Here is a 25864-nt window from a genome sequence, read left to right as displayed (position 1 = left end):
GTTTCGCTCGCTGTGTAACGGACGTAAATAATTGTGTAATTAAAACAATTACCACGCACCTTAAAGCGCCATTAACCCATATACCGCAGAGCAGCCTCAGTTCTTCAGGAAAGGCACCAATTTAGACCGCTGAAACGGTCTTATGTAAAGATGCTCCACTTAGTTTGTTTACTCAAGTTTCGTGAATGAACAATCTTGCCCCGTGCATTGCTACCAACTATGTTATTGAAGAAAATTTAAAACAAATATAAATAAAACTGTTGCTTTTGGTAATAGTTCGGCTGATCTGTTACAAGTTGTATCAACAATCCATCGCATAGCAACCGTTTTCTTCTGAGACGGTGACTGGATACATAATGTTGGGTGAATGACCTTCAGTCCCCCCATTATCATAGACTTCAGTACACACAGTGAGGACTTTCATCTTTTATATCCTGACATTTATAGTTTTCTTAACCACTTAATCTCTCTCAACCACTGGACATGAACATCATCTTCATGAACATTATTTTCAATCTTTGAAATAAACATTGTAGTCATTGAAATCAATTGGAAGTGTTTCCAGGTAATTTGGCTAAATGAACCTCATATCAATCAAACAGATATTCTACTGAGAGTACGGAACAAAAAGTCCTTATTAAAATTTTCAGCTGTGAAATACTTAAACTGCCTTGGGTATCTCTTATTATGTTTTAAATTAAACTTCTAAAATTAATTTGGCATGGAATACTGGAATATACATGTACTCTTATCTATCCAATGGTATATGCATACATGTGAGATTCAAGTATGTTACAACCCCCCCCCCCCCCCCCCCCAAAAAAAAAATAATACATTAGTAATATGATGTTAAAGAAATAGACAGAGAGCGAAATTTTGGATTTTGAACCTGTGAGCTGTCCTTTTGACTTTTTGACCTCTACTACAAACACATTCTACAGATCATGTGTACAAGTAAATAAAACCTGATTTAATACGGTATCTGACCTTTATAATTTGACCTTTAAGTCTATTCAATTAAAAAATGAAGAAACTATATGAGAGATACAGCCTCCATCCATATAATGTATTGTTACCATTTAATTTGACCATGACCTCACCATTAACAACAAATTTTCTTTCAACATGCATGTATAATACTGACTAATTTCATTCAAATTTTAAAATAATTGAAATAGAAAATGATGAGAAGTTTTGAAACAAAAGATAAAAACATGTAGTACTGGTAATATGGACAAACCATATCTTCTTGCTACGGATGGGTATAGTTGACATAAATGTTCAAAAATATCCAGTCTAATCTATTTATCAACTAAAACTCTTTTTCATCTTTGAAATTAGAACAATCCCAGATGATACATCATGCTTTCACCACACAAGATGCAGGTTTCTTAGATAAAGAACACAGATCCCTGTTTTCTGTTCTATCACAGCCAACCACATGATTTATAGTATTTCTTCAATCTCAGTCAAGTTTATCATGTGGTTCCCAGAAATAGACTGTAAAATCTCCACACTATTGCAATAAGCACTGCAAACAACGACACCGCCATAAAGATATTGTGGTTTGAGTTGTTTTCAATCTGTAAAACAGTGAAAGAACATTTGAGAACAGTATATCAAACAATAACTGTACATGAAGCACACATGTCCCCTTCCCCTACATATTGATTGCACAATATTTGGGCATGGGCCACCAGTTCATTTAATCTGGTGACTTTTGACCATGAAATTTGATGGGACTCATCCATTTGTTGAAGGTGCATGAAATATGTAAAGATTTGCACAAATAACCACTTCACTGTAACTGCAGTACTGCTCGTTTTCAGGCAAAAGGACATAATTTGGTGAATAATGGCGTAAAGTCAATTGTTTCATTTACGTCATTTTATTATCTACCATCTTAAATTTAGGCAAAGTATATCAATTTGCCCTGCAAGAGAACAGTCCTGCAGTTATCGTGAAGGGTCTGTTAAAATTAGACCTATGATCTGCTCCTATTAGATTGCTACACAAAGTAGCGATCTATTAGGAGTGGATCAAAGATCTTATTTTAATTAGTTTGCACAATTAAATGCTGTGATTAAAGGGAACATCTACAAGCAATGCTAAAATCTGGGAAAAATATCTTTAATTTGCAAAAAATAAAAATATGAGCATTTTTGTTTTCCTTGTCAATTGGGTGTGCTTTATTTTTGAGTCATTTACAGCACTGCCTACAAACCTGCACTAGACCTGATGCCCCAGACACTTGGCCTTTCTTTAATGGAAGAGGAACGTCAGGTTGAACAATGTCTTTATCTGACAGAAGTTGTCCTTTCAGAAAATGTTTACCTGTCTCCACAATCCGAACTGTCACCATCTTACCCATCAAATTCTCATTTTTTGGAACTAGGACCTTCAATAAGATCAAATTTGATATAGTAATGAAAGCTAATACATTTCATCTTTACTCCTCAAGTCATATCAACGTCAATAAAATGATTGCTGAACAATTTTCTCTGCATTTTGACTGTTGTAGGGTAGAACTACTAACCTGATCATAGAACTTGTTGTGACCTACATAATACTGCTGGTCATGTGACGTCTCGGTGACCAGCACCTGCTGTATCTCACTCATCTGAACAAACAACACAACTCATCACAGTAATGTTCACAACTTTTTTCACACTTTACTGACTAATTTGCCATCACTACTAATATTCATTATCAATAATATTAATATTCATTTGAATAAAAAGTAAATGCTCTTGAATTTTAGCTGTTAAATCTAAGTTCCATTAAAGGTGTATAAAAATTCTTAAAGCCAAGTTACCATTCAGACAGAAATGAATGCAATACATGTATTCATATACAGTTGAACTTCAATATCTTTAACACTGGTATCTCAAATACAATGGATATGTAGAAGTGATTTGTAAGTCCCATCCACATATTTTTAAAGTATTTTACCCTCAATATCTTGAATACTTGGGTATCTCGAAGTTTTTACAACAGTCCTATCTAGTTTGAGATAATGAAGTTTGACTGTATAAACTTTTAAAGGTGATTGAACAGTACCTTGTGATCATAAGGTCTATATGAATGGAACAGCTCGGAAATTTTTTTGGTTCTTTGTTTGACCTAAAAATAAATCCATATCAAAACGTAAGAAATTAAACCCAGTATTTGGAGTGTAGCCCTATAGAATACTTTGACAATAGATTTTCACAATCTTTAATCATTTTCTCCACTAGGGAATAATAAATACAAGGAGATACCTGATACACTTATATTCAAAACTAGTAAAAACCCAAGAAAGGCATTTAAACTACAAAAATAAATCACATTCTTGTGTTTGTGAAAGAAATTTCATGAATTAAATGATTGTTCCAACATGTTCATACTCAATAATGTGAGCATGACAGATAAATACCGGTACATTTATCTGTAACATTTTCTCTGTTGCATGCAAATAACTGAGTTCTTTTAACATTTTAAAACAATTCAAATACCTCCATGATAAATCTTACTAATTGAGCAGGTATTCTTGGCATCTTTGCAGCTGGTGTCCCTGGTCTTGGGAAAAATTGATTAATAAACAGGCTGGGAAATTCATATTCTTCTACAAGTTTCATGGTTTCTTCAAAATCCTATTAAAATAAAAGTGACAATTCTAAACTTCCTATGAAATCAATATTTTCTTCTCATTGAATTGAATTTAAATTAGATATTAAAGGCTAATTTTTACCAGTAAATTATTTAGTTTTTTTTCCATAAAATCAATACAAGTATATGCAAAAGTAATGAAAAAGTAAAATGAACTAATTAAAGTATCCAATTTCTCATAGAAAGTACTTCTATGTGCCAACTAGAAAAAATTAACAATTTTAAATGATGTAGGACAAAAGGTATTTCACTCTCTGCATGATTATAACACTAGATACGAGTAGATCTGTGAGGAATATAAGGTTCCCAGCAATTCTACATTACATATATCACATAACAGCTCACTAGCCATATAAATTTTATGCAGAATTCAACAAGAATGTCCACAAATCAGGTCATGTTTTATAATAAACCTGATATTATACATATGCAGTGCTAAAAACTGTTCAAGGTTTTCAGATGCACTCTTTGCTGTATTTAGTTATTGCATCAAACAATTTTTTTCATAAAAAACAAACCAAAACTAAGATACATATATATATGTACCTTTGGAATTAAATATGCTTTATTCAAGATTTAATTTTTGAGAAAACTAGCTACTTAATCAGTATGAATTGTATTACCGGTATTCATTATACTATACTCTGTCCAAAGTTTCTGCTTCCACCACTTTTTGCTTACTATTTCAATAATAATGAATACCTTGGTGCCAAAACTACATTCATCCACTAGAACAAACAAAAGATCAGTTTTTCTGTTTTAAAGACACACCCTGAACCTCTATTGCTTCATTTTCACTACACAGCCAAAAATGAGAAGTCTACAGGGATTTTGCATTGCAAACGACATGAAAAGGACCCAGATGATAATGTTGAAAAAGTGTGAAAGGAATCCTAAGAATTTCCAAATGGATGAAAGATGTCAGATTTTTCCATTATAAATCCTGTAAGAAATGCATTTTCCGGTATAATGAGGAAAAGAAGAAATCCTAGAAAATTTTCCATATATTGATTTCAATTGATTTCATAGGTATGTGTAAATATCAAGAAAAATCAACAAAATGTGATGGAAATGGTAACCTGGGACCTGAGAATATAGTATAGAATCTTTGAAATAATTTTGAATTTTCTCCAGAATTTGACTGGAATCAAATTCAAAATTTGTGTGTAGGTATATAAAATTATTAACCATTGATGTAGATACTGATTATATTTGCAAGAAAATGATAAAACATATAAAATTTTATTTATATTTTTATATTCATGATATGCTAGGATAACTTACATCTTCAGTTTCTGTGGGAAATCCACATATTACATCTGTTGCTATGGTAACTCCTGGCACTCTATGAAAAACGGAAAATTTGTAGATATATTCATCAGAAAATTCAGAACAGTAATTAAAAAAACCCAAAAAACAACAAAAATTAACTAATAATACCTTTCCTTCAGAAAGTCTGTCACATGTCTGAAATCCGCCTGGCAATATTCCCGCTTCATGTCCATGAGTACGCTGTCGGACGCGGATTGTACAGGGACGTGGAGGAAGGAGTACACCCTCGGGTGCCTCAGAATCTTGGCCATCTCCTGTAAACATTGTAAATATGGTTGTAACACAAACTGTGTACTGAATACACTCGCGGGTGCCTCAGAATCTTGGCCATCTCCTATAAACATTGTAAATATGGTTATTACACAAACTGTGTACTGAATACACTCGCGGGTGCCTCAGAATCTTGGCCATCACCTGTAAACATTGTAAATATGGTTATTACACAAACTGTGTACTGAATACACTCGCGGGTGCCTCAGAATCTTGGCCATCTCCTATAAACATTGTAAATATGGTTATTACACAAACTGTGTACTGAATACACTCGCGGGTGCCTCAGAATCTTGGCCATCTCCTGTAAACATTGTAAATATGGTTGTTACACAAACTGTGTACTGAATACACTCGCAGGGTGCCTCAGAATCTTGGTCAGAATCTACTGTAAAGTTGTTACACAAACTTTTTTTCCCATTATATTAGTTCTGAATATGCTGAGACAATAATAAATGGAAACCTCAAGGTGCTCTAGGATGTAAGGTGGGTTTGTCATTCCTAGCCTCATTCTGGCACCTTCTGGAATAACCTCCACTAGTTTCCATAGTAACTGGGGTAAGGTCACTCCAATGTCATGACCATAAGCACCAAGATCTTCAGAAGTCAGCCATATTTCAACGACACCCTCTAAAAAATTACAACATTTCAAATATTTATTGAAAGCACTATTCTAATATTTTTAAATGTAGGCTTATATACTTGTACTAATACATGTAACAAAAGTTGAAGCTAAAACACAACTATCTTTTGATAACTTTATTATTGGAATTTTATTGTAATGGGTGAATTGTCTGAATTTCTTTTTTTCCCACCCTATGTTGTGACTGGACAGACATGCTTCGTCGATACTTACCCTCAAACGACTGTTTGGCTCTCGCCACAATCTCATCTGGGGGATAACTACCCAACTCTCCACGAGCATGTTTTGTTTTGCAATACGTACACTGATTGAGACACCTACAAAATAATTTGCATTTAGTCAATGGAAAAATATTTAGAGCAGTCAAATAGCATTTTTGTGTGCAAGCAACTTCCCTCATTTATTTTGCTTGTATTTTGACTGGATTTTCTCATGCATACAAGCATTCTGGTATAAATTATGGTTGATAAAAATTGGATTAATTTGCCCCGTGACATGAACAGTCTTACCCAGTGTTGATTGCGATGATTTCTATAAGTGGGTTCTTTCGGATCTTGGGCAGGCTCAGGGCTGCTCCTCCAACCTTTTTCCCTTCTAGTTTTTTCTGACCATATAGTCTAACAGAATGACCTAATATGAAATTTTTTTGTAATACAAACTACTGTTGAACTTTGATATCTCGAACACTGAAATCTCAAATACAATGGATATGTCAAAGTAATTTTTAAGTCCCAACCCCTTATATTTTAAGTATTTTACCCTCGATATCTCGAATATTTGGATATCTCAAAGTTTCTTAACAGTCCCATCTAGTTTGAGATAAAGAAGTTTGACTGTACTTAAAAAAATATAGCAATACATAACCCAAAACATAGGTAATCATAGATTACTAAGCTCACCGAGACGGAGCATCACCCTTATGAGACATCACCTTCATAAGACCACCTTTATCAATTTATATGAAAATCATACTTTATGATCTTGGATATTCATGGATTCTGTTTTGACAAAATATCGTATATCATCTGATAAATTTTTTTATGATAATCATATGTTAATATGTTAATCAATACAATGATATAAAATTAAATATTGCATCATGTCATATTTCTTATATAATATATATCATATAATAAATAAAATACCGTAATAAACAATAATGAGATTTGATATTGTAACGTATGATATGACATTGTATTGTGTTATACCTTATTGTATTTGATCACATAATACAATATCATAAAATATAATACAATATAGTATCATATTACAATATCATATTACATAATACATCATAACACTGAAACATGATATTATATTGTATAATATAGAATGATATTGTATTGAATGACACTGAAACATATTTGATACATTATATGATATTATATCATATAATACAATATAATTTGATTCCAACATTGTATCTTATCAAATGATACAATATTATGTGATATGGTAAAATATTATAAAATACATTATTATATTATACATATTGCATCATATGACACAATAAAATATATAACAATATCATATAATACAATTTCATGTGATATGATAATATATCATATAAACCAATATCATATCATACAATATCGTATGATACAATATTATATAATATTACAATATCATATAATACAATTTCATGTGATATAATTCTATATTACTGAAACCAATATCATATTATACAATATTGTATGATACAGTATTATAGAATATACAATATTGTATCATAGGATACAATATAATATTTTGCAATATCTTATGTAATTGTATCATGTGATAAAATAATAAACTAAAAATACAATATAATATTATACAATATTGTATCATAATATACAATACTATACATAACAATATCATGATACATAATCATATCATAAAATATCAAAAAAATTGATACAATATCATATCGTATCGTGTAACTTTTTTATAATATAACATATGATATCATATTGTATCATATCAAACAATATTGTTTCATATCATACAATACTTTATCATAGGAATCATGTTATATCATTTATCAACAAACACATCTATCTATCGAGCTGGTTTGAGTGAGGTAGGAGATTTCTTTAGCATCCTTGATAATGGAGATCAGGCTCTGCTTCTGAAGCAACCTCTGCATTTAATTTATAATAAAGTTAAATCAACTATGCAAGCTATCATCTATAAAACAGGTGACCTGTTCCAAAAAAACTAAACCTCATCCAGCATCCGAAACCTATGGCTCAGATTCAGCATTCAAGCCCATCAGGTTCATTTGTATCATAAGACACATCATCCATGCAATTTTGGTGAAGTTTGGACCAGTAATAACTAAGATATCATCATCAGAGGGCACTAGCAATTAAAACCTTAACTTCCTCCAGCATCCACAACCTATGGCTCAGATTCAGCATCCATGCCTGTCAGGTGCATCTGTATCATAAGACACACCATCCATTCAAGTTTGGTGAAGTTAGGACCAGTAATAACTAAGATTTATTTTTTAGCATCCTTGATAATGGAGATCAAGCTCTGCATCTGAAGCTACCTCTGCGATTCATTCATATTACAGTTAAATCAACTATGCAAGTTTGAAATAGTACTATCATCTATTAAACATGTGACCTGTTCCTAAAAACTTAACTTTATCCAGCATCCGAAACCAGACTATGCATTCAAGCCTGTCAGGTGCATCAGTATCATAAGACACACCATCCATGGAAGTCTGGTGAAGTAAGGACAAGTAATAACTAAGATATCATCATCAGAGGGCACCTGTTTCAAAAACTTTATCTAACCTGGTCCAACAACCTTAACCTCCTCCAGCATCCGAAACCTATTGCGCAGATTCAGCATTCAAGCTTGTCAGGTGCATCAGTATCATAAGACGCACCATCCATACAAGTTTGAAGTTAGGACCAGTAGTAACTAAGATATAATCATCAGAGGGCACCTGCAACAAAAACTTAACCAGCTCTAAAAACCTTAACCTCTTCCAGCATCCGAAACCTATTGCTCAGATTCAGCATTCAAGCTTGTCAGGTGCATCAGTATCATAAGACGCACCATCCATACAAGTTTGGTGAAGTTAGGACCAGTAGTAACTAAGATATAATCATCAGAGGGCACCTGCAACAAAAACTTTAACCAGCTCTAAAAAACTTAACCTCTTCCAGCATCCGAAACCTATTGCTCAGATTCAGCATTCAAGCTTGTCAGGTGCATCAGTATCATAAGACGCATCATCCATACAAGTTTGGTGAAGTTAGGACCAGTAGTAACTTAGATATTGCTATCAATGGGCACCCGCAACAAAAACTTTAACCTGCTCCAAAAACCTTAACCTCCTCCAGCATCCGAAACCTATAGCTCAGATTCAGCACTCAAGCCTGTCTGGTGCATCAGTATCATAAGGCACACCATCCATGCAAGTTTGGTGAAGTACAGATCAGCAGTAACTAAGATACTGCTATCAAAGGGCACCTGCAACAAAAACTTTAACCTGGTCAAACAACCTTAACCTCCTCCAGCATCTGAAATTTAGGACCCAGATTCAGCATCCAAGTCTTTCAAGTCCATAAGTAGGTCCAGATGCATCATCCATGCAAGTTTGGTGAAGATAGGACAAGTAATAGCTTAGATACAGGACCTGCAACAAAAACTTTAACCAGGTCCGGACGCCGACGCCGACGCCACCGCCGACGCCGAGGGTATAGCATAAGCTCTCCTTGACTTCGTCTCGGTGAGCTAAAAACTATTTCCAGACAAAATGAGGGTAAAAGTATTTTTCTTTTGAATTACAGTTATCAAGTTGAATGTTTCAGTAATACATGTATGTTTATTTCAATAAAAAATAATTTCAGAGTTCATCAATTTATACTTGAGAAAATTATAAAACATATCAAGAACAAACGTAGTGGCTAAACCAGTTTGATCAAACCTAATAAACCAACTAGTTGTTTAACAGCTAGGACTTGACTGTCTTATCATGTATAACAAAACAAAACAAGAGGCCCATGGGCCACATCACTCATCTAAGCAACAATAACCAAAATAAAGTCAGCTTTATGGAGTCTTAAACAAAATATCTTGACAATGTAGTGAAATAGATCATTATAAAAAGATTTCAAAAATTTTCTCCAGATATTCTTTGTTAAACATTAGGACAATTTTGTAACTGGATGATTTCATGGTTGTATCACATATTAATCATTGCAGTTCTCAAAAAGATCTTAACAACTGTTCATATAAATTTTATAAACAATTTTCACTCCCCCCCCCCTCCCATTTGTGGCATCATTCTACCCCAGGGATTATGATTTGAACAAATTTGAAGCTACTCTACCTAAGAATGCTTCCATACAAGTTACAGCTTGTCTGACTTATTCGTTTTTGAGAAGATTTTTCAAGATTTGTCTCCATATATTTTTATGTAAAAATTTGACTCCCTATTGTGGCCCCACCCTACCCCCTGGGATCATTATTTGAACAAACTTGAATCAACACTACCTGAGTATGCTTTCACATAAGTTACAGCTTTTCTGTCCTATTGGCTTTTGAGAAGAAGATTTTTGAAAGATACCATGAATTTTTCATTAATTCTTACATATCTCCCCTTAAAAGGGAGTGTGGCCCTTTATTTTATCAAACTACCACCTCCTTCATCCAATAATGTTTTGTCCATGGTTTGGTTGAAAAACAAGAGGTAAAAAATGTGAACTTACTGATGGACAGATACTAGTAGACAGAAATCCAGACAAAAAGTGATCAGAAATATTTAGGTGAGCTAAAAACCAAATTTGTTGAACAAGCTTTTTATTACTGCTAGGCAAAAGACTAACTTGTTTTTGTATTTTGTTAATTAAAAATTCAAGAGGGCTGTATTTGTCACAATATATCGGTACTGAAATAGACTGTAATTCAATATTTATAAGTTGGTACACGAACTTCCTCCCACACTGAAACAGTCATTATTCATGAATTCTAGATCATTCGACGGCTTTAGATAACATTCTATGTTCTTGTGATATAATACTGAATAATAACACATACAAATTAGCCTCTCTTTAACACATTATAAAATTGTGACCTTTAATTCATCATAACTTGACCAGTGACCCTGACCTTTCAGTGTCTCCTCTACAACCTCTGTGACCCGGTCAATCTGTTGTACTCCTATTACACTTAGGCCCTACAAGTATAGAATATAAAACATCATGAATAATGATAAAATGTGTCAATATACCAGTAAGCATATTGTATGAAGATCATAGTTGACTCAATAAATCATTCTAAGTCTGCTACAAATAGACATAGCCACTAACATTCTAAAATATACACAAGATTTAGAAACATCATTATTTTTAAAGCCCATGCATTTTCATATAAAAAATTATTTATTGATTATAACATCAAGATAACAAAATCTAATTTTATGATATTTTCAAGAGATTATTTTTTTAGAATTTATAAAACAATAATAATTTAAAAAATATGATATGAATTCAAATATTGGTAGTACAATGTATTCTACCCTCAAGAATAAAAATGAACCCTTTAAAATTACGGTATATTCATATTTAAATTGTTAAATCAAATTTTTTCCAAGATGATGTTACAGAATGTTGTTAGAAACTTCTTCATGCTAACTTAGTTCTAAACCAATTTCATGATGCGTGGTTTCCTTCTTCTTCATTGAATTTTTTTTTTTACATGTCTGGATGAAATTGATTTAGAAAAGAAGTCGAACATGTAAAAACTAAGTGATTGAAGATAGTGGATGCCATACGTATTATGTACAAAACAGCCCATGAAAGCTTAAAATAATGAAATTGGCATTGGAAATCAAAAATGAAAAGTATTTTCCAAATGAGATTGACTTTTACAGAAATGGTCTAATAGGCTTTCACTTGCAAAGCACCATATCACTATCTGAATAATTCAATAAGATAGCTTACACAACCAATAATTCTTTAAGAGAGATGCATCACTGATAAATCTACTGGGAATTAAAGGTTGAGTAATTTTAAGCAGTAAAACGTTAACAAGAGGCCCAGGGGCCACATCGCTCACCTGAGCAACAATATCCATAACTCTGATCAAATCAGCATTACAGTATCAAAATCAAAATAACTAGACATCTAAGTACATAAGATCTTGCTCAAAAAGTAAAAAACAAACTGCTGATTCTGATGATGAGGAATCAAAGTTTGATAAATACACATTGAGATATCCATATAAGTTACATGTATATGGATACATCACGCATCAGCAGGTCTCACCTGTAAATAGTCCGTCCTTGGTTGTCCCTGGGGCACACACCCTGCCACCACGATTTTCTTCTGTTTCTCTCTTGCTTTCTTGATCTCGTTCCTGAAGTGGTCCTCTGCAGGGTTTTTGACTGTACAGCTGTTGAGGAGCCAGAGGTCCGCTGACTCACTGTCATCTGCAGGTCAAGCAATACACAAAGGTAGATTAACACACATGTATTTACATGAGAACTACAGTATATGCATAAAATACAGGTAGTCCATTTGTATAATCTCTAACAAAGTAAAAATTGACTGTTAAAATCATCCTCACGTTATAGCCTCTTAGCATATAGAGGAATCTAAATGCTATGTGAATTATTGTGAATTTATTTTCACTTTCAACCTAGAGTCATTTATCAAAAATTATCTAATTCTGAAGAATTTGATTTTGTTGTTATATTAAAATTTCATAAATTATAAATGATCTTTTAAAAAAAAAATGTTTGTGCAATTTGGATTCAAACAACCACTGCCAAGAATGCAATTTAATGAAAAACTCTATAAAAAAATGTTCCTAACATTGAAAAAAAATCTTTAAACATATATTAGAAATTACGTATTATATATATTACCGGGTACATTACATTCAGCAAATTCAAGTCAAAGGCTTCTTTGTTTCACTTGAGTTTGAAGACATTTGTTTACAAAACCAAAATTCCACAAACAGGCATTTCTCTAAAATTACTTGGAGAATAAATATAATTATTCCTAAATATATAGACAACAGAAAGAAACAAGAATGCTTGTTGGATACAAAGCGTGATTAGACCTAACTTGATAGTGAAAATAATGAGTTGAGGAGTTTTTTGGTCAGACCTGTGATTTTGTATCCATAAGAGGCTAGTTGTCCAGCCATATATTCACTGTCTGAGTTGTTGTGAGAACATCCCCAGGTTTTGAGCCATACCTTCTGTGTACCTGTGAAATATTCAAACACAGGTTAAAATTTTCAATTCTTTCCAAAAGAAGACTTTAGTCTTTTTCATCAAAGAAGATGGATGGATAAGGCGTGTAAAATGCCCATACACGGTCGGACAAGCTACTGAAAAATTAAGATATCAATAAATCTGATATTGTTTTAAAAAATCATTTAAAACAATACATATTTAACATATCATTGATTTTTAACATATAAATACGTTCAATACTTGGAATATGTTGACTCAAACAGGTGTATACATATCAAAACCAGCAAATACTGTCATTTTTTAGAACTTCAAGGCATTTTTTTTTTCAGAGTGGGTCTGTGCTCCATATTTTTCTCATAGTCTAAATAAGGTCTAATGAAAACAAACCGATTTCAATCAACAAAAATATGGAGATATGTCCCACTATGCATTAAAAATATCATTTTGTATCAATTGAACGTTTTGATAAAATAATAATACAAGTCCGTAAATTCGTGGCCAAGGTCACACATAATATTTAAACAGCCTACTTTGTTGTGTCTGAAATGGCTCAGTGGTTATAGTACCTGACATAAGCTAATCTTATATATCAAGGGTTTTTATGTTATGGGTTCCATACCACCAAAATTTCTGGCAATATTTATTTTTCTTATCTTTTTTTAAAATATTAAAAACTTAATATAGTTAGAAATTGTGCTTTTGCAAACTTGTATTGTAACATATTTAAATAGATTTAATTGGGAAAAAATGAATTCAAAATTGTATTTTATGACTATACTATTTGCGCCATTTTATTCCCCCATCTTCTTAAATCAAGAGAATTGTTGTAATGCAATGTGTTTGAACAAAATATAATGCATATTAATCTCAAAAGACTTTTTATTATAACTTTTAAATTGAAAAAAATAAAATCATCATAAACCATTACATATAACTGTTGCATGACAAAGGCAATATCATATATACAATAAGATGATGCATTCTACTTGAATTAATGAAGGACAATGTTACATGTAATATATGCTACCTACTTCATGAATTACAATTATATAATGTCACATTACTTCAAATATTTCATAGTGTAATTTTTTTTCCCATAAAGTTTGATAGATTTTTAATAGCGTTGAAGTACTGAAAAAAATCTCCAAATTTAAATAATAAAAGAAAGCTTTGTACCAGGTATAATGCTGTCTGCTTGGACTGGCTCCTCTCTGGTTTGCTTGATGCGCCTGGATTTCGGGACAACCAATCGTTTGTTCTCCTGGCGAATTTCACCTGGAGAGGAATTCTTGTTGACAATGTCCTCAATGTCATCAATTAGGGAAGAATCAGCTACAGGCATTGTGATCTACAACAAAAAAAGAAAAAAAAAACAACTTGAAAGCCTGTTTCAATCAATACTAACTATGGCATCTTAAGAGTAAATATATCAATATAATTATACTGTATACAACATACTTGTTAACCTTTCAAAAATACAGAGTGGGAGAAATCTTTCCCTTACCAGCTTGACTAAGAGGGAGATTTTGCGTAAACAACATTTTCTCACTTAAGATATTCATTTTAAATTTACAATTTTTATACAGTTGTATTCATTTTAAATTCAATTACTGTAGACTCTTTACTTTACTTAAGTCTTTAACTCCGAGATTCAACTGTTTTGCCTCAAATTAAGGGAATATAAAAATCGCTAACGCCAAATTTTTATCACAGTTTCAAATAGTTTACATTTGTCAAAAAAATAAAAGCAAAATTTAAAAGTTCGGGAAATGTGCTAAGTCTTGCGAATTTAACGCATATAATTCCTCTCTTTTAATTAGGAATCAACAGTATTTCTGTGAGTGCCAGTTTGCAATTACAGATTGTGTTGCTGTCCTTAGATCACCATTATTTTGTTTGCATGATAACCCAGTAATGCACTAGCCTGCTTACACTATCGCACTAGCACTCTGACTACTGATCTATCGGGACCCATAAGTCTGAAGCTCATTTTACGAACTGATTTACACTCTCCTAATAGCCCGGTAACAGTAAGATTTGAAACATGCGTTTTGATTTAGCAGTGAAAACATTCTATGATTTTAGCAAGTTTTTTTTAATCGTTTTAATTAGTGCCAAATACATATACGACATACCTACAGATAACTCAGTACGGTTACTACATAAAATTCCCTAACTGTCATTAACTTCCCTGTGTATAAAATCACATAAATTGTGTATGTACAGCCATATTATACAGATGTTTTTGAAACACTGAAATAACATGCAATACCTTTTTAAAACCGGAAGTCGAACGTGCGATCAACCTTTTGTATCTCCATTCAAGAGAGTTCTCGGAAAGAGAAAGTACCTATCAAGGACATGTTGATGTAAACAAGGACTATGATGGAGTAGATTAAGGACTATGTCAACAGCGCCTATTCTTTTTTCGTTGGAAAAAACTGTTCCAATATGTCGCATACAGGTATTTAATATAAAGGAATTATTGATAAAGACTAAATGGAATAAACAAATAAAAAAGGGGGAGGAAGATATTACTTATGTAAACACAGGTGAATGGTACATTGGACACATATTGGACTCGGTATGGCACTTGAGAATTACATATTTAAATAATATAACAGGTAAACTGTTAGGTTTTTGATTTTTAGCAGGTAAACATTCTACATGTATCTTATACAGAATATAATAGTTAAACATTACTGGCAATCTATTTAAAATTAAAGTCTGTCCCAAGTTATTTATGCAGCACATTTGGACGATTTTTAATAAAAATACACATACCTGTGAAAGAAGTGCAACTGAAATAGTTGAAAGGGATAATTTCCAAGATAATTTCATTGACACATTATCATCTTTCACTCAGAAAAATTCACAGGAACAAAAACAGATTCCTTACGGATATTTATGATGGGAAATGTTTACATCTTTTCTCCATTCGGAAGTACTCGGAATACATTGCGCAATTGTTCAGCGTTATCATTCGGGCTTGCTGCAATACAAAATCCCTGTAGACATCACATTTTTTAGCATTGTATTGAAACCTGATAAGCTAACAGGGGCGTTTCGACTGAGAAATCTTGGAAATTTCTCATACTTTTAAATGAACATTGTTTGAACCCTGAGGTGTTTAAAAATATCAAGCAATTAAGCCAAATGTGAAAATATGAATCCAGGTCATCTTGGGACAGAGTATAAGATGTTAGATCTGCTCGCTTACGAGTAAGCGAATGGATCTAACATCTAATTTTAATTAGATTGAGGTAACTGGTTTTCTTCACCATAGAACATGTAGAATAAATTTGCCATTAACAATAACTAACTTGAGAATTTGTTATACTTTTATCATGGTTATCAAGTTCAAGATTATTCACTCCTTCTATAACCCAGTTATGACAATTAAGGCATGAATTAGATAGCCATTAAGATACCCAAATAAACAAGACTAAAACTAACGCACCGTTGAAAACAAAGAGCATATTCAGCAAAGTGGTTGATCGCTATCTCTGACATAAATTCCTTATACCTGTAACACAAATTTTACCGAGCTATGAGCACCCCCTCTTCTTAACACCTTTGGTTGATGTGTCCGATGACTGTGTATATGCATTAGATGAACGTGAGATTTTATAGGATAAAATGTCAATAACAGTATTTTAATAATAGGTGCAATATCCTTAATTTTATGATACCTTTGCTCACAGTAGCAAGAACAGTTATTGAATAATTCTGAATGGATGTCAATACATGCATTGCAAATTTTGAAAGACAACATATATACATGTACATCTATGATTTGATTTGAACATATTGTATTGTGTAATTACACAAGAGGATTGGAAACAAGTTCTTACAACTTACGTGTTCCTCTACTAGACATCTATATATAGACACAAAGAAATATCACGTGTTTGGTGTATAATCCTAATCAACAGTTGACTACATGAAATTTTCTTTTGCCCTTGTAGTTATACAGGGATGTGGTTTGTAAAGAGAAATATGGGCCACTAGATCGAGTCTGGATTTGTCCTGGCCATGTGTTTGTATCAGTTCGAGATGGCAGACAGCTCTATACATTTGACACAAAAAATACAACACAGGTACAGTTTAAAATTTTCAAATTAAGATGTCTTTTTCAATTCTGTATAGTGGACATTTTTTGTCTCTGTTTTTTTTTTAAACCCATTTACCCTTACTGTGTGAGGTAAAATATATAAGGGACTGCTGGTGAATTTTTCGGGATAAAACCTCTTCAAACAACCATAACTCTTCAAAAAAAAAATATTTTTAAAAGAATGATTAAGGGGAGTTATTAACATACATGTATTTAGTTAGTGTAAATAATTCTTTATACAATATCTGATATAACTAAAATTGTTTTGTATTTTATGTAACATTGTACTGGTAATTGCATATTAAGTTAATCTCAGCGAGATTCATCGAGACTGAAAAATTTTGACCGACAACTCTTACGAAAACTGAGACATGAGTTAGAATTTTTCAGTATCAACAAATCTTGCCGAGATTAATGTTAAGTATGAAATGTTATTGTTGTATTTTGATAATGATAAATGAAAGCATGGTTAATTACGTGTTATTACATGTATTAATGATGTTTATTTCAAAAATTTTCATGCAGGATGAAAACAAAGGCTGTCTTGATTTACAAAACCTAGATCCACCTCTTCTAGAGGTCTTGTCATATGATGCCAATCAGTCAGTTTATATTGTAAGTATCCGCTGAGATCTAGTGAAGGTTTATTTGACTATAAATGTAAAAGGTACCGATACATGTATATAGCAAATTTTTCAATGATCAAATTTTGAAATACTTTACTTTATTTAATAATTATAGAGAGATGATATAAGATATTTAACTCAATCATATTACAAAAATAGAATGTCCCAATTAGTTTATTTGTGACTCAGAATAAATAGAACAGATATGCATGCATGTATCTAGATATACAAGTGATAGGTGCTGTATTATAGGTCCAGCAGAATGGATATGTTCAATGCTGGAAGTTCCGTGCTGACAGAATCTGGATTTTAGAGCAGGAATTTAATATATGCAACAGTAACAGGTCAGAGGTCACTAGCGTGTGTCTGCATCCTACCCACAATACCCTCTACTGGTGTGAAAAAAGAACAACTTCCTCCTCAGGACAGTCTGTATTCTGTATATGTAGACGGAAAATTACAAATGGTGAATATTGAATATATATGTATGAACATTTTATCAGAGTAAATGAAATATCTGTCGTGTTTGTTGACTTTGATGTTCTACAAATTGTTGATTATTATTGAGCAATGACATGCTTTCACAGGGGAGGAGACGGTATCAGAGCGTGAACTGGGTCCGGTGGAAGCCATCATGCACAACATCTGTCTCTGTCATCTTCATCCTTTGCAGCATGGACTTGCTATTGTCATAAAGTAAGCAATAAGAATGCACAGAATAAAAAGTCTAAAAAAACCCAGAGGAGTACATAATTTATAAATTTGTTTTTGAATTGGTTTTATTTTATTAGAAGTAAGCCCCCTTTAGTGTCCATGGTAATTTATTGGAACCAAAGCTCAAACTCCGTCACTATGTACTCAGGGCCTTACACTTTGGTTGTGGAAAATTCCACCTCCTCTCAAGCATTTGATTTCACTTCATTGGCATTCAAGTTCATCAGCATCAGCATTCAGGTTTGTGAATTCAAATTCCATGTTACTGTTATTGAATATCAGTTTCTGAAAACAATGGGCTTACATGTATTATATTTACTGTTTATAGGTAAGAAATAAATATGCAATGCTTGGCTATGCGTACAATACTCAGAAAATGGAACTGACAATCATAGAGGAGGGCAGCGTGATCCGGAGGCTGTCTGCTGGGAGCAGAATGTGTGGTGAGTACATTATGATTACATGTGTAGGGAGAGTGAAATGTTCCATGTACATGTGTAGGGAGAGTGAAATGTTCGATACACATGTGTAGGTAGAGTGAACTGTTCGATAAACATGTGTAGGGAGAGTGAAATGTTTGGATACACATGTGTAGGGTGAGTGAAATGTTCCATGTACATGTGTAGGGCGAGTGAAATGTTCCATGTACATGTGTAGGGTGAGTGAAATGTTCCATGTACATGTGTAGGGCGAGTGAAATGTTCCATGTACATGTGTAGGGTGAGTGAAATGTTCCATGAACATGTGTAGGGAAAGTGAAAGGTTCCATGTACATGTGTAGGGAAAGTGAAAGGTTCCATGTACATGTGTAAGGAGAGTGAATGGGGTAGTATATATACGAAGAGTTTAATACTTGTTATGTGGGTAGTGACCAATGCTTCATCAGAAACATCAATTTTGTAGAATTAGACAATCTACATTTGTCATATTTTCATTATGAATTCACTAGGATATTTTATTTGTATATAGCAGTACTTAAATTGTACAAAGCTTTAACTATCTTTTAACATATTTTTATTTTACTAATGTTAATTGATTTGGGACAAAGAAAATATATTCGTAATGGCATACTGTAAATTCTTAAACGTGAGGAATTTATATCTGGGTAAAATTGCGAAAAGCACCACTCGCAGATATAAAAATCTCACCATTATTTTCTGAGAGTTGGGAACTATAAGAAATATGGATAAATGTTCTGCATTCGGGATTTTACATTCTTGCGATTTGATACAAAATAGCGGGATCACGGAATTAAGTACTCGCCTAATAAAAGGAATTTACAGTAATCCATTGTTGACTTTAATTGTGTCTTAACGCAGTTTTTAAATGTATTCCTTTAATTTATGCAACATGTTTAATTTTTTTTCTCTGTACATCATGTATTCTCAAACGTCAAATGAAGTACATTTAGCACTCATGTGATATTATTGTATTATTACAGATAAATTAAATGAAGTACAGTTGGAGGTTGGTGCAGACAAAATAGAGAAGGGTGCCACTTGGTTTTGTCACCAAGGAAATCTTGGTCTTCTTCACAAGACTAATCTGCTGTAAGAGTCATTAGCTGTACTATATACTTATAGTAATTTCACCTGAAACAAAACATGTAATTTAATCATTTGAAGTTTAATAACAACTTGCACCCTACATGCGAATACCCGGTAAATAAAGAGTGGACTGATTTTAAGGTATGGCATAATTTTTATTGAATTTTCTTTAGTTTATTTGACATGGACTCAGGGAAACTTGTGAACTCAATCGCTCCACAAGAGGGATCTGTGTTCTTGGGAATGTGCAATACCAGCCCTGCCTCGGTAGTATCTGCTGTGTACACTGGGGACAATGTATATGTCATTATGGTAAGGGCACTCACTCTTGGCTCAAGATGTATCATAAAGTTTATTTAGTTTGGTATTTCTGCTTTGATCCAATATGCAAATGTTTATTTAAACATTAATGGTTTTCAGAAACAAAAAAAGAAGGAAGAATGGGACTTCAGCACGACATCATCCTTGAAGGACTTTCAAACAACAGCTCTTCATATTGCTCACCTTGAGCAGGTATTTTATCATATTATCTAGCCAGCTTGTTATTCTACATGTACTTTCTATCCTGTTCATATGAAAAGTCTGATGCAAGGAAGTGAAAAAAGTGTTCTATACATGTACTGATAATCATTTGGAACAGGATATACTGTGGTTTTATCAATATTCATGGTCATCAATTTTCATGTAAATAGTTAAAATCACACTCTCAAGGATATGTGAATTCTTGGTCAATGATTCTTTCATTACAATATGTTATTAGATATTTTATTTTAATGAACATTTGAAAATGTGGATTGACTGAACAACAAAATCCATGAAAAATGGTGTTCAACAAATATTGAGGTTTAAACCACAGTAAACTCTTATTTCCTTGGTCTAGTTTTTACATTTTGCCTTTTGCATTAAATTCATTGAAGATATTTTGATAATATTTTGTTTAGGAAAAAACTGACAATCCATCAACTAAGGTGAAGCAAAGTTTGTCACACTTAAAGCAGACCTGGCAAAAATCTAATGACCAGAAACCAGGCACAAAGCTTGCTGAAATTGTGGGTAGGAACAAGCTCTATCAGTTTGTAATATCTCTGTTTCATTGACTCTCTCTCTCTCTCTCTCTCTCTCTCTCTCTCTCTCTCTCTCTCTCTCTCTCTCTCTATATATATATTCAATTGAAAATCATTCATAGTACATGTATTAATACATTTATAAATGAATTTTTTTTTCTAATAAAAGCACCTTATCTGGAAGAATATTGGAAGTTGGAAAATATTTCTACCGAAGCATTTCAGGTAAAATCAGTTCATTAAAGTGATGTTATTAGATTTATGTGCATTCTCTTGAGCTGTAAATGATACATGACATTTTTTTGATTGACAGCCTTCTAAGTTAGCTTGCCCCACCTGTGTTGAAGATGAGGTTCTCCACATTCTTGACCCCAATTCCTCTCTCCTCATGTCGGACCGCCATGCCCGCCTCCTCTCTCTGGCCCACTCCAACCCAAAACAAGTCCTGGCGGTTCTTGAATCACAGATGGAGTTTGATACAGGTTTAAAGATTTCTTTTGTCTTTTACAAATTGTAAACTTGCATTCAAATGTTTTAACACAAATAAAAAACTTATGTAAATTTCCTTGTCTTTTGTGAATTGTTAAAACTTGAATACAAATCTCATACATTATATATGTAGTGCAATTTTAAACAATTTTTTACCAGAAAAACTTATTTCATGTTCCTAAAAATCAAATGAAATTTGCAGAATATTTAAAGCTATTTGGAGTCATGAGCATTTTTTTTTTAAAATCACATAGGGTTAACCTACTACCTGTTCTCATTGCTGTGGATTAACTTGATTAATTTTCTGTAGATGATATCAGTGCAGCCCAGATCCAGCGCTGGCAGTGCATTCTGGCCCCGGATGTTTCTGTGAGCCCAGTCAGCAGTGATGTTGCGGTCCCAATGTTTGAGCACATCTGTCGTCTTCTGTACAAGCTAGAACCAAAAAAACTGGTAAAGACGCCATTGTTTGTTGTTTAATTGAAGATAAGACAAAAGTACAAAATCAGGAAGGGCAGATGAATATACAAGTAGTGTTATCTTAATTAAGATCTCTGACTGCCTGTACACATGTGTCCCAGAACTACATGTACAGTACTTCTATGAACAACAAAATACTAAAAAGCATTTTTCATTGAAATGACAAAATTTTGTGATGTTCATAAAATCCTGAGCTACAAGTTTATTTTTAATGTAATTCACATAGGATTCCTCAAAAAAATTGGTTGCAGTAAGTTACTAAGTTTATCACCAGTAAAAACAAAACAAAGTTGTTGCAAATAAAAATATAATCTACATGAAGAATTAGTCTCTGCAAGCAAGTTTATTACTAGTAAACACAAAATAGAATTGTCACAAATAAAAAAATAATGTGTCACAGACTTAAAGATACATAAAAAGTATGTTCATAGTTGATGTAGATATCTACTGCTCATTGTTTTATGATAGATGCAGTTTGTGAAGATTTGTCAAATGATCAACGACCAGAAAGTGGGAGTGTCTGCCTTCATTAGAAAGCGACAAGCGGTATGTACCGGTATTTGCTGTCAAAATCAGAAAAATATTATACAGCTAATATGCTTTTCATTTATTATACCAGAGACATAATCACATAAATAACATTTATGTTATTTATGTCTCTGATTATACTTAGCATAATACATCCCAGATAATAGCACAGCATAGCATGAAATTGCAAAAATTAAATTCTTGTTTTTGAGACAAGAGAAATATGCACCCATAGAAAAAAAACCTCTGTTTTATTATACATTTTCATATTGTAATTCGATTATTCATACTGGAGATCTTAAGTTGTATTAGATAGGCAAGCTTGACGATTACATTGAATTTCTTTTGAACAGATTCATTATTATGAACGAGCTGTTGTTTGTATACAAGACATAGATGATGTAGTGACCTCCCCTGATTCGGCCCAGGCATTTGTCTCTCTGCTGTTGGCCAGGTTAGTGCTCTGATGATACTAACTAGAGACTCTATATATATGTACCGTAAATAAAAAGGAATGAAGGAGAATCAATCAGGAAGAATTCTGCATATATTAGTGTTGATGTTGTTGCTAAGAATTGCAATAGAATCTTGCATGTAAAAATAGAAGTGAATTCTGGTACTTTTATCCATAGTGACATTCCATGATGTTGATAAGTTTGTAGTAATTGTACCTCCATATGATTTTACTATGTACAATTAAACCTCAGGGGATGGACACCTAGGATTACCTGTCAACATCACAGATGTTAATTGTTTCAGTTATAAAAGTTCACCTTGATATTATTTGGTAAACTTTATGGCAAAACAAGTGATTGTGGTCACCATGCAAGCTAGGACAACTGTTTTACAATAAAATATATAAGATGCACAATTACCGGTATCTACAGGTCTGTGTGGTAATACATTTGTAATTTGTGGTAATACATCTGTTATGTTTGGTAACACATTTGTTATGAATATTATGATTGTTTACAGTAAACAAGAGCATTGTGAGACACGGGCCTTGCAGTTCTATCTGGATGCTGGCCAATGGGAACTGTCCTTGGATTTACTGCGGGACTACTGCGACAACTCACAGCTTCACTTCCTGTTGTTCCACCGCCTCCTGGACAAGTTCAACAAGGTCAGCATAATACAATTATGTGTATTACTGGTATTTAGTTTAGTATTGTACTTTGAGGGTAGCTACATGTAATTCATCATATTGATAAAAAATCCCAGCAATAATTGTTTCATTTTATGATTCTGGATGGATTGAAACTAAGTTATCAAATTTAATCTCTTCAAGTAATTTAAAGCTGAACACCGCTCGTAAATAGGCACTGTCTGCCATATTTCTCTTTAATCACTGCTGTCCCTACAACCCTTATATAAGGGACAGACCTCTAAACAGTTCAAAGTACTTCGCTGTAGAGGTCTCACCTGTGTGGACGTACATTTTGCCTCGCCGTGTTACCCGGTCGCGATGAAATTATCAAATTTTACGCACTTTTTGAAGCCAGGAGAATACTACATTTTGTAACATCAAATAAATTGGTCAATGCATTATTTACGAACAGAAAATGAACATAAGATAAGAAAAAAATGCATAAAATCTAAAGACCACGAAAGGAATACTACATGTCGGCCACGAGGTTCAGGTGTGCAATCGGGTGTAACGAAATCGAAGGGTTTATATACCAGATATCTGTGTGACGGTGCCTATTTACGAGCGGTGTTCAGCTTTAAACTTGGTTATACACATAAAATGGAGTTTATTTACACCTTGTAGGTGTTCTGTGATCTCATTAATGCTGGATACAGCCAATCAGAGATCTATAAATTAATCAATCATGTTTTAATTTCTTTCATTTTGGGAAGGAGAAATCGTGCATATTGACTGCAAGGTATTGATATTTTTTTTTCTTGTCTTTTAGGAGGATGTTTTGACAGACTATGCAGTGATGGTGTTTTCTTTGATGCCAAATATCAAAAGGTCAGACCTACATATTATACTAACATTAGAAGGCTTCACTTTAGTTGACTTTAACACTAGCAGATTTGAAAAAATTGAATGATAGTACACTGCCAAAATGAATTTCTAATGCAGTGTAAATAATTGCAGAACTTAAAAGTATTGAAGTGGGTTGTTTTTTTGTAATTTGATGCTGTGACAATTGAGGAAAGAATCTTGAGTACAAAACACCCTCATATCCAGGGTTTATTTTGATTAGACCTGCAACATATTATTTACAGAAATTAGGGTTTACGTAATACATATATTATAATATATTTCATGTCTTTATATGCATATGAAACTGCTTTGTATGTAGGTAAATATTAAACAATTACTGGAGTTTAGTACATTAGGTTAACAAATGAACTGATGATAAACATGGCGTATATTTCAGCTTGAGCTCAGTGACTGAACTGATAATAAACATGGTGTATATTTCAGCTTGAGCTCAGTGACTGAACTGATAATAAACATGGTGTATATTTCAGCTTGAGCTCAGTGACTGAACTGATTCCCCCTTGTGATACATGGACAGCCTTGGATGTGTTCTCATCTAGTTGTGTTCCCTTTGGGCAGATTAAACCTATACTGCAGAAAAAACTGCTGGCTGAGGACCCAGCAGATTGACACTTTGATTAAGCTTTACACCAGTACTGTACATACATAGTTTAAGAAGAGTTTAGATGATCATTTTTGATTTGATCACAACAACTCAAGCAGTTTAGCAAAACACATGGATAAATTTAGATTGTTGACATATCTCAAAATGTTTATTTTATATAGCTTGTTGTTTTTTACTGTATTTTTATATTAATAATTGAATTTTATGTTGTCAATGTTTATGTGGAAAAGAGTGCAATACTTCCAAGGAGTAAATAAAAATTTATTTTGTTAATCATTGTTTCAGATGATATGTAATGTTGTTTATTCAAACTGCCAATGCTCGCCTTCCAGCAAGAAGAGGGTGGGATGCTTTGATGCACGGAACTAAAGGGGGAGGTCATGAAATTCAAACATATAAAATTTAAATAGTAAAGTTACTAAAAATACGCCTTGGACCATCCACCACCAAGGCAAACAAAATTATCCCTCGAACTCACCCCCCCCCCCCAACTCCCTTCCTCTTTCACCCCGGGAAAATTTCTGGATCCGCTCATGGCTTGGTTGGTCAATATCATGTAGCATGAGGCTCTTCCAAACATGATA

The 25864-nt window shown here is 33.1% G+C and overlaps 2 protein-coding genes across 4 annotated transcripts; one reads left to right on the top strand and one right to left on the bottom strand.

Annotated features, from left to right (window-relative positions):
* Positions 1 to 1062: 1062 nt before the first annotated feature.
* On the bottom strand, positions 1063 to 15478 carry LOC105340430 (threonylcarbamoyladenosine tRNA methylthiotransferase). Of its 2 annotated transcripts, none has more exons than XM_066067246.1 (15): positions 15373 to 15478; positions 14277 to 14448; positions 13009 to 13110; positions 12163 to 12326; positions 11006 to 11072; positions 6403 to 6523; positions 6107 to 6210; positions 5714 to 5880; positions 5089 to 5234; positions 4933 to 4993; positions 3513 to 3632; positions 3061 to 3123; positions 2537 to 2620; positions 2225 to 2398; positions 1063 to 1583 (listed from the first exon to the last, which is right to left on the bottom strand). In XM_066067246.1, exons 2-15 carry the CDS (start codon positions 14440 to 14442, stop codon positions 1479 to 1481), a joined length of 1644 nt encoding a protein of 547 aa, XP_065923318.1. In that variant the 5' UTR covers positions 14443 to 14448; positions 15373 to 15478; the 3' UTR covers positions 1063 to 1478. The 2 variants fall into 2 exon arrangements, with proteins under 2 accessions (XP_065923318.1, XP_065923317.1); XM_066067245.1 differs by having other exon boundaries at positions 15236 to 15377.
* Positions 15444 to 25558, top strand: LOC105340431 (BLOC-2 complex member HPS6). 2 transcript variants are annotated; one of them, XM_011446467.4, is made up of 19 exons: positions 15444 to 15564; positions 17069 to 17200; positions 17740 to 17829; positions 18093 to 18306; positions 18428 to 18536; positions 18632 to 18794; positions 18883 to 18997; positions 19996 to 20104; positions 20275 to 20413; positions 20522 to 20614; positions 21043 to 21154; positions 21335 to 21390; positions 21479 to 21647; positions 21965 to 22107; positions 22603 to 22680; positions 23016 to 23116; positions 23638 to 23785; positions 24579 to 24637; positions 25147 to 25558. In XM_011446467.4, the coding sequence occupies exons 1-19, from the start codon at positions 15505 to 15507 to the stop codon at positions 25283 to 25285; spliced, it is 2229 nt and encodes a 742-aa protein (XP_011444769.3). In that variant the 5' UTR covers positions 15444 to 15504; the 3' UTR covers positions 25286 to 25558. The 2 variants fall into 2 exon arrangements, with proteins under 2 accessions (XP_011444769.3, XP_065923316.1); XM_066067244.1 differs by lacking the exon at positions 25147 to 25558 and adding an exon at positions 25053 to 25116.
* The last annotated feature ends 306 nt before the right edge of the window (positions 25559 to 25864 follow it).

This window comes from Magallana gigas, chromosome 7 (genome assembly GCF_963853765.1).
Source record: "Magallana gigas chromosome 7, xbMagGiga1.1, whole genome shotgun sequence".
Classification (NCBI taxonomy): Eukaryota; Metazoa; Mollusca; class Bivalvia; order Ostreida; family Ostreidae; genus Magallana; species Magallana gigas.
Note: the sequence above shows the minus strand (reverse complement) of the source record. Positions and strands in the feature narration are given on the sequence as shown.

Bases quoted from the DNA above. Each gene is read 5' to 3' on its own strand.
- LOC105340430 (XM_066067246.1), bottom strand. From the start codon at position 14,442: ATGCCTGTAGCTGATTCTTCCCTAATTGATGACATTGAGGACATTGTC. The intron at 5,881-6,106 runs GTAAGTATCGAC...GTAATTTTTTAG, and splicing joins AGCCAAACAGTCGTTTGAGG to AGGGTGTCGTTGAAATATGG. The intron at 2,399-2,536 runs GTTAGTAGTTCT...ATCTTATTGAAG, and splicing joins ACAACAAGTTCTATGATCAG to GTCCTAGTTCCAAAAAATGA.
- LOC105340431 (XM_011446467.4), top strand. From the start codon at position 15,505: ATGTCAACAGCGCCTATTCTTTTTTCGTTGGAAAAAACTGTTCCAATA. The intron at 15,565-17,068 runs GTATTTAATATA...TTGCCCTTGTAG, and splicing joins TTCCAATATGTCGCATACAG to TTATACAGGGATGTGGTTTG. The intron at 23,117-23,637 runs GTTAGTGCTCTG...GATTGTTTACAG, and splicing joins GTCTCTCTGCTGTTGGCCAG to TAAACAAGAGCATTGTGAGA.